The sequence below is a fragment of the Dermacentor silvarum genome, chromosome 1, assembly GCF_013339745.2.
Source record: "Dermacentor silvarum isolate Dsil-2018 chromosome 1, BIME_Dsil_1.4, whole genome shotgun sequence".
Taxonomy (NCBI): Eukaryota; Metazoa; Arthropoda; class Arachnida; order Ixodida; family Ixodidae; genus Dermacentor; species Dermacentor silvarum.
The window spans coordinates 112,030,386-112,038,899 of record NC_051154.1 but is presented as its reverse complement, the minus strand read 5'-3'; the positions used below and the strand labels follow the sequence as shown (position 1 = coordinate 112,038,899).

Genomic DNA, 8,514 nt, shown 5'->3' with positions numbered 1-8,514 from the left:
GACTGCGCTTCTGTTTCCTTGGCACCCAGTCTATAATTCTAATGGTCCGCCGGTTATCTGCCCTACGCATTACATGGCATGCCCATCTCCATATTTCTCTCTTAATGTCAACAAGAATATCGGCTATCCCCGTTTTCTCTCTGATCCACACCGCTCTCTTATTGTCTCTTTAACATCCCTGCCTTCCTTATATCCCTCTCTCTCTTTCTTAACGCTACGCCTGACACTTTCGATTCCATAGCTTTTTACGCGGTCCTTAACTTGTTCGCGAGCTTCTTTGTTAACGTCCAATGAATGAATACGCATTAGTAAATGCGACGCTCAACCACATGCGACACAGTAAAGTTGTTTCGAGACGGGAGAGTCCGGTTGGCAGGCGAAGTCGCAAGCCATGCTCGACAGAGGCTGTTGGAAGAACTGCCCGACGATGTAGTATATCAAAGGCTTACAGCGAGGTTCGGATACCGTTTGAGCCATATGCAGGGCTGAGCAACGGGTACATCTTCTGCTACAAAGGTGTTCCTGAAAACAGGTAGTATATTTCGCAGAAATCCATGAGGTGGTGCAAGTTTGAAAAAAGCGAAAGTTTGTATGCACCCGAAAGTAAAACGTAACGACAAAGGAAATCCGTATGGCATCCTCAGAAAGACAGCTCCACCGTTCAAACATTTTACGCTGTCGGGACAACAAACCTGGCTCCGTCGTTTTTTTCTTTTTTAAAAAAAAAGGTTGGCATTCCGAAATGTGTCTACATCAGCCTCTGGATACATTCTGCGAGACCACTGCCTACATGCTTTACACCTCTTATAGTGGCACCATTTTCTACAGCGCGCCTTTCTGATCTGCTCGCTTCATGTCTTCTCCATATCAATGTGGCTTCCATGCTTTGGGCTATAGTCTGTGTCGGCTACTGTCATGCTGAACATTGAAGGTTACGCTACGTAGAGTTAGTACTTTTGTGCGTGCCTATTCAAAAACCATGTGTGACAGAGGAACTTAAGCAAGAGGAGAAGATTTCAGTGAAGGGAACGTCGAAAACGAGCAGCGCTAAGTCATGGCAGTGGGCGAAAGAAATCATATCGTCCGAGTATGCTGCCCAGAGATGCCGGATTCTTTGCGTTAAGAAATGACGAAATGGGACGACGTAGAGTTGCCCGCGAGAAGAAGTTGCGGTGACAAGTCTACAAGCCCGCATAAATCATCGACACTGCGCAAGCGCAGAACGCGAACTCTGCTTGTTTTCCTTAGTACGGATGGTGGTTAGCGTGCGCTATTTCTCAAACGCTTTAATGCTTGCGAACACACGAAGCGCATTTTCGATGCCCGAGTTAAGGCCGAGTTCGACGGTGTAGGGCCGGCTGTTTAGCACAACACCACACGACCGAGCGTTAAAGTGAACGACAGAGCCTTAAAGTAACGTACAGCACCATACGACAAAGCAAACTGTAGGGGCGCGTGGGGGTCGTGCACGCGAAATGCGCGGGCAAGCACACGTTCGCGGCGGCGGCGCCGGAGGCCGGCGCTCGCGGCTTCCCCGGGCGGGAACCCCGCGGCGCTGCCGTCGGTCGTCGGCTGCGCGCGCTCCGCCGGCGGCCGCAGGCAGTCTGGGCCGTCGCTGTAGAAGAGTTGGCGGCTGCGCCATGGACGAGCTACAGCGTGCCCCCTCTTCGCCGTCCCAGGTCGAGCGCGCACCAGCCGTCCAGGTCTCGGCCAGCGGCGACCACGGTGAGTGCGCGCCCAACGGCTCGCGCTCTTTTCCAGCGCACTGTGACAGTCGTCAACTGTGCGCCAAAGTTCGTGCCAACTTTATAGACAAGTGTGACACCATACGGGCTACACTGGTGTTCTTTATGCTCATAGAGACGGAACAAGAAACGAGATAAAGAAAGCAACTTTGCGCTGATATTTTAGTGCACGTTAAAGCACATGTGGTGGTCGAATTCCAAGTGATGTTCCTCGCTGACTAAGTTGTAGGCTTCGGGCTCTTATACCTATGGGTCAATAGTCTGCACCTTTAGGCGGGTGAAGCGAGCGGTTTTTGATGGAAGTAAACGTGCGGGATAAAGTCACAAAGGCAAAGAGACACAACGTAATTGTCGTCTTGTGTGTCTTTGCCCTTGTATTTATGGGCGGTATCGCTTCGTTCAAACACGATGCAGTCGACTCAGACTGCTTTGTTCAACCTTTAGCGGGAAGTGTGAAGTGCCACCGAGAAGCGCGGTAACAGTGAATGAAATTATAGAGTGACTGGATAGAAAGAGGGAAAAAAAGAAATAGAAAAGAAACACCATCTGCTTCCCGTTTTGATTGCGCTATCTGCATATAGATAACTCGCACGCGAAACAGCCGCTTGAGTCCAGGGATATAATGTTAAAGTGCAACTGCGGCTATTAAACTGAAAACTGAAATGAGGCAGGTTGTGCTGTAGCCGTCTTGTCCAACATATGACAGCGAGGAAATACTTGTGTCTGTGTTTTCTACATGCCATTTTATTTCAGGTTTGGTAGATTTTATTCATCACAGTCGGTGCAGTGCGTCTTCTTCGTCACTCACGAGGCAGCAGATTGTATATTTACACTGACAAACGATTATGGTGGCGTATTCACTTTGTACACTCGTAGAGTCGGGAATGAAACTGACAGGAGCTATAACAGTGCATGTACTGGTGGCGGGTGCATCATCGAGTTGAAAAAATTCTTTCTAAACGAGAAACGTCGTCCTGAAGAGGAAACGAGCATTGTAGTAATGACGAGGAAACGTCCAAAGGTCGCCATGTAGACACGTTTCTGTCACTTACTGAAAAATATGCGTCATGTGTCGAGTGGTGTAGCCGCTTCGGCCCAAATCACCGAGCTTTTCGTATCTAAGAAGTAGCGGGCAAGAAGGAAAAGGCGTACCAAAGCACAGCTGGAGTGGAATTTAACCCTTTAAGGACGAGACATATAAATACCCCGAAAAAATGTTTATTTTCTATCTAAATGTGCAAAACACATCAATAAATAGCATAATAAAGAAAAAGAAAGAAATATTTTGCGGAAATTTTTTTCAGAAATAGAGGGAATACCCCAAACAGGAAATTGGAAGTGGCCTTCATCTCAAGCCACCTATGGCTTCATTTGGAATTTGTACAGGCAGCTCTCGTCAAATGTGAACCATAGGCCTACATTTAATTTGCTTTATGTCACGTGTGGGACACCACTGCAGCTGGATATCTTGCATCGGCCTGTCTCTTCTGACCTTGGAGAATTAGATGAGAAGAAAAAGTAGATGTAAGAAGCAAGAGAACATGCCGCGCATATCCATGAGCTTGTTGACAAGCATTTTACCAGCGCTCTAAAACCTTTCATAGCCGATTAAAAGCGACGCCATGCTTTCAGGATTTTCACTTCTACGAATGGTTGCGCTGCCGTTTGCCCTTACGTGAGAACTACATCGACAAGATAACCATTTCAGCCTCCGAGAATGCTACAAGTGACTTGTTATGGATGGTAGTGAAGTCGAGCCAATGTCAACAGCGCGTTAGCTAGTATTTTGGTGATGTTAACGGTCCCGTCGCTACCTTAACTTCTGCTGGGTTACGGCTGAGAGACGGACGCCAGTTGCGCGAAAGCACTCAAGCTGAAGCCGTGATTTTTACTAGACTTGTATGCTTATATTAGTCAGAATACAACCCCTATTGACCAAATGTCTCAACGCAGTTGGAGGAGGAGAATGCAGTTGAATAGCGAAGCAGCGGCTGAGACAAAGGAAGTGCTTACGCGTCTAACGGTCGTGCATAGGCGACTCGGTGATTCCAGTGAGGAATGAGTGCGTAAGAACGGTTAGAGAATGGACGGCCTCTGGGCCATCACCGAAAATTCACGAAGCGCTTTTACTTAAGACAAGCTCTTGAAGAAATTCGTCTATTGCCAGTCGTTACGTTGTAAGTAATTTTATTAGCTACTGGAACTGTCAAAAAACGGCCGTGGTCTCTACGTTTTCATGCTATTGTACTATAACGGGAGTAGTCATCTCAATTCGCATTTGTTTACCGTCCTATCGAATTCCAATAAGACAGAGGTCAAATAGTGTTGCTGTTAGCTGATATACATACCGTATGAAGCAGCGGAGAAAAGAAAGGAACCTTGAAAATTTGTTAGAATTGTTTCGATAGTAAATCACTCACTTGTGGGTTCACCTTGAACGCTAACGTATAGGCAAGTACTTTACCTGTCTCTGCCAATGTAAATTTTTCTGGAGTTGTTATATTCAGTATGCCGTATTCACAAATGTATTAAACTCGTGAACATTTACTGGACGCGCGCCAAGCTGTTCAATGCACTTATTCAAGCAAGGCTAAATTAGCTCATGCAGTATAGGAAAAAAAAGAATTATATCACAGGTTGTTTTGCTGTGACAGTTGTTGTGCTGCTTTCCTGAGGTGGACACAATACTAGGCAATGATTTTAACCAAGAATATTTTTTTGTTACGCATCGGACACTGTACAGGAGGTAGTAATAAGGAGCTTGAACATTTTCTGACATCTTGTGCGTCTTGTTCCGCAGTTTTGAGATTGTCTTGTTCGTCTACTTCAACACTATCACTTGACGAAGCTTGAAGGTGCCCCTCGGTATGTTAAAACGTGCAAGAGTCTGCTGCATCCAGCCTCCAGGTCCATAGGAGCTAAACAAAGAAAGAAAGAAACAAGCAAACAATGTCACAATTCGCTACTTCAGGTACATTCTGAAACATACGAATTGTGCTACAGCAAGAATAGAAATACTTGCTGTAGCGAGGTGAAATTATGGCCACGACAAAATGTCTTTAATCGTGTTCTTTTTATTTTAGGTGACGAGTAACACTATGAAAATGTGCCCTTGAACATGCAGCGATGCATTTTAATCACATTCCTTAATTCAAAGTGATTGATTTACTGTCCACGTAATACTACGCTCATTTCCTGGACGTTTTGCTGCTACCCAGATACATATCAGTTAAGCTTTAGATCGGAGTTAAAGAAAAACGCGTGTTGCGTGGTCCTAGTTCGTGGACAAAACGAAGCAGCCAGAAAGTTGGCGTACGTTCATGACTGAATTGAATTGTGTGGTTTTGCGTGCCAAAACCACGATTTGATTATGAGGCACGCCGTAGTGGGGGACTCCAAATATAATTTTGACCACCAGGGGATCTTTAACGTTCCCACAATGCACGGGATACGGGCGCTTTTGCACTTCGCCCCCATCTAAATGCGGCCACCACGGCCGGGGTTTGATCCCGCGACCTGGTGCTTAGCAGCGCAGCACCACAGCCGCTAAGCCACCGCGGCGGGTAGCGTGTGGGGACGTTCATGGCCGTAGCAGTGCTTTTGAGCAGCGAGACAAACCACAGGGATATGGTTTGTGGGGCCCACGTCTTAGTCGCGCACGTTCGCGCTTTTCCAACCGCAGCAACGTTTTAGCAAGCGCGGAATGCGTCATACAAAATTGACATTCGCGCAATCGCAGTAGGCACGTGCACCATGTGCACTGAGATAAACATGTTTTCTCCAAACGATGCTGACCGCGTTTCATAAAAGGCTTATGATGTTATCCAGCAGATGAGCAACAGATTACACATTCTGTACTTCAAACGGAAGCTGCTCTGAGTAAGTTTTATAATCGTCGCAAGTAGTGCAAGCGCTGTTACGTAAATCACGGACCCCTAAGCAGATTGTTTGACACGCACACAAGCCTCTCGCGGAGTTTCACAGGCGTTTCGCGCTTCGTCCGCTGCGTGAATCGTCTGTGAGACCACAGCAAGGCTCTCAAAGCGCAGAATCACAAAATAAGGTCTGTTTAGAAGCAGCGTAAATAATATCTTACCGTAAAAACGAGGCGCCTAAATGCGGTAGGCGTTGACGCCAACAACGCAACAGGAACATGAGCAGCACGTTGTTGAAGCCTGTGGCTAAAGGATATGGATTGCTTCCGGAAAAGAAACGATCATTACAGTTTAGTGGATGAATGGGAATGTACCAACCTTGAAGTGATCATCGTGTAAAATACGAAAGAATGGTGTGAAAGAGTGGCTGGACAAGCAGATATAGGAGTAGACAAATGGTTATTGCCATAAGGTGAAACTGTGTGTAGCGTAGCCACACTACGCTGTAGACAGTTTCTTGTAGGTCGCGTTGCGCGTTCGGCGTCCTTCGACAGCCTCCCATATTATTGTGCATCTTTGCAAAAAGAAACGAATTCCGCGAGACTTCTCAATCCGTGCCGATTATTTGCTGTTCGCCTGCCTTAACAGGGCTTTGAAACACTTTACGCTGGCGCCGCAGTTTTCTCTGCCTGTGAGGCTTTCTTTCTCCTTTGGTCATTGGAAGTGCGCCGGTTGATCCAAGGGCGACCCAGGCCAACCGCAATGCTCGTCCGGTCATTCGCGATATGCTGCGCATTTGCTATTTTTTTTTTTTTTTTTTGCCCACGTACGCCATAGAATACGTGCTCTCACCTCCCGTCCGAAGTAACTGACGTACAATGGTGTCCGCCTTTCTGGGCGCAAGTGAAAATAATCGAGCACGTCATAATCTACGAAATATTACAAAGTGCTCAAATGCTGCAGGAAAAGGCGGACAGGAGCGTTTCAGAACCTCTTTAAGCAATATTTTGACCTTCAGGGCAGCGGTCGCGTGACAGCCCGTCACACTCGACGCTGGAAGTTTGGGAGATGTGCCTCGATGCGGGAAGCATGCTCAGCGACCCAGCACTAAAGCCCGTTCTTTCTCTCCTGGCGCTTCGCGCTTTGAACAAAAACAGCCTAATGAGGAGGCAGGGACTCGAGGCTGGTATTGTGAGCGCCACCTGCGCGGATTAGGCGCCTGCGCGCGACGGTGGGCGAGCTGCACTGCCGCTGCTGCTACTGCTTCAGAAGCCTGACGGTCGTATGATGACCTGCAAGAGGAACCAAGGGCACAGCATCACGTTGAGTGGCAATGAAAGAGAGTGCGGAACGGTGCGGGGCTTCGTATTTGGGGCGCACATGTCTGACTTGGATTTCAGCTGCTGCACTTGTGTAGCTAATGCGGAAATAGCGAACACAACTACAGAGGTCGCGTGGCAGCCTGTTCAGCGCCGTCATGTCTAAGTTGTCCAGAGAAAATTACTATACTATCTATCCTTTTTTTTTTTTTTAGTTTGTTTGGAGCAGTCGTTGGCGACTTCGATGACCATACCTGGCTTAGTCAGCCTCAGTTTGTAAAAAAATATATTTCCGAATTGTTTGCCACGTCTGTAACCGGTTTAAATTCGCATCATTTGAAAAAAAAATCTGTTTCATTGGCAAACTTATCGCGAAGGACTGGGCTGCAGGTTAGTGCCGGCGACTGTGGCGAAGAAGCGCTTCCGCTGCTACGAGCGGCCGCAGTTCTATAGGTCGTTGGTAGCAACCTTCAAACACGCTGTCCGTTTTCGAAGACGCAAATAATGCTTGAGTCACGGTGTACCATCTCATCTGCGGTGTTATATTACGTACTGAAACAGTAGTGCGCTCTGTACGCTGTTCGGTACTCAAGCGCGAGAGAAAAGGCGGAGTTTACGAAGCTGCACATTGGCCACCATAAGAAACGATTAAGAATGGCGACCTCGTAAGAGCGGGCGAAAAAAAGAACTGATGGGCGCGCTGTTTTTGTTCTTATATGCTCGCAGTTTATTAAAACAAATTGTTTAATAACGAGCTTAATCGGTATAACAATACAGTTTGATTTGCATGGGCTTTTCGTGACGATGAGCCTTCTAGAAGCTGTAGTGACGCAATATTAGCATTAGCACAGGCATTGAAATATGTTTCTCGTTTTCTATGGAGAATTCGCTCGACCGAATGTGAAACACTTGAACAACAGTTATTGGCTATTCTCATTTGAGGTAGAATATTTTGTTTGCAAAGGAATTATTCATACAAAATCTGTACCTCCAAAATAGCATTGGTCTTGCCTGGCTCTCTGTGTGTTAAGTCGACGCCGCAGTATACTGTTTTATGCTTGGGCTATAGCATTTTCTATCAGAACCTGCGAAAAGTGAATTAAAATCAATAATGCTTGTACGTAATCACTTTAGCCGTTAGCTTTCGTTGGGTGTTCGCATTTGTAATTGTAACCCAAAATGTCTATAACGTATGAGAAGGCGTAACGGTGTACTATAATTTTGTCTCGTTTTTCCATAACTAATCGCTGTCAATCCATTAACTACAGTATGAGCCTCAAAGCCTCAATATAGAATGAAATAATTTATTACATCATATTTCAACGTGGTCCACTCAAAACGCACGCCAAGGGCACCGCGTAGGGAATTCGTGCTTCTTAACCGCTTCGGGTGTGATGGAGGACTCCTCGTTACATTAGGGAAATTAGAAGTGATGGTTATGTGGCATTAAAAACCTCTAAAGCGCGTGCAGATTGGCTAGAATAACATGGCTCAGTGCGCGTGGTGAGAAAAGCCACGCCATGACTGCGTCGCCAAAAATTAGACACGCACAGCCACGTCGGTTATTCTTTCCAC

At 46.6% G+C, this 8,514-nt stretch overlaps 1 protein-coding gene across 2 annotated transcripts in view; it reads left to right on the top strand.

Annotated features, from left to right (window-relative positions):
• The first annotated feature begins 1,619 nt into the window (after positions 1–1,619).
• The window catches only part of LOC119435106 (synaptotagmin-15), a 402,319-nt gene continuing 395,424 nt past the window's right edge, over positions 1,620–8,514 (top strand). For both annotated transcript variants that reach the window (XM_037702055.2, XM_049672531.1), the window contains exon 1: positions 1,620–1,725. In XM_037702055.2, coding sequence (XP_037557983.1) covers positions 1,641–1,725 — 85 coding nt within the window. In that variant the 5' untranslated portion in view covers positions 1,620–1,640. The remainder of the gene's footprint in view (positions 1,726–8,514) is intronic.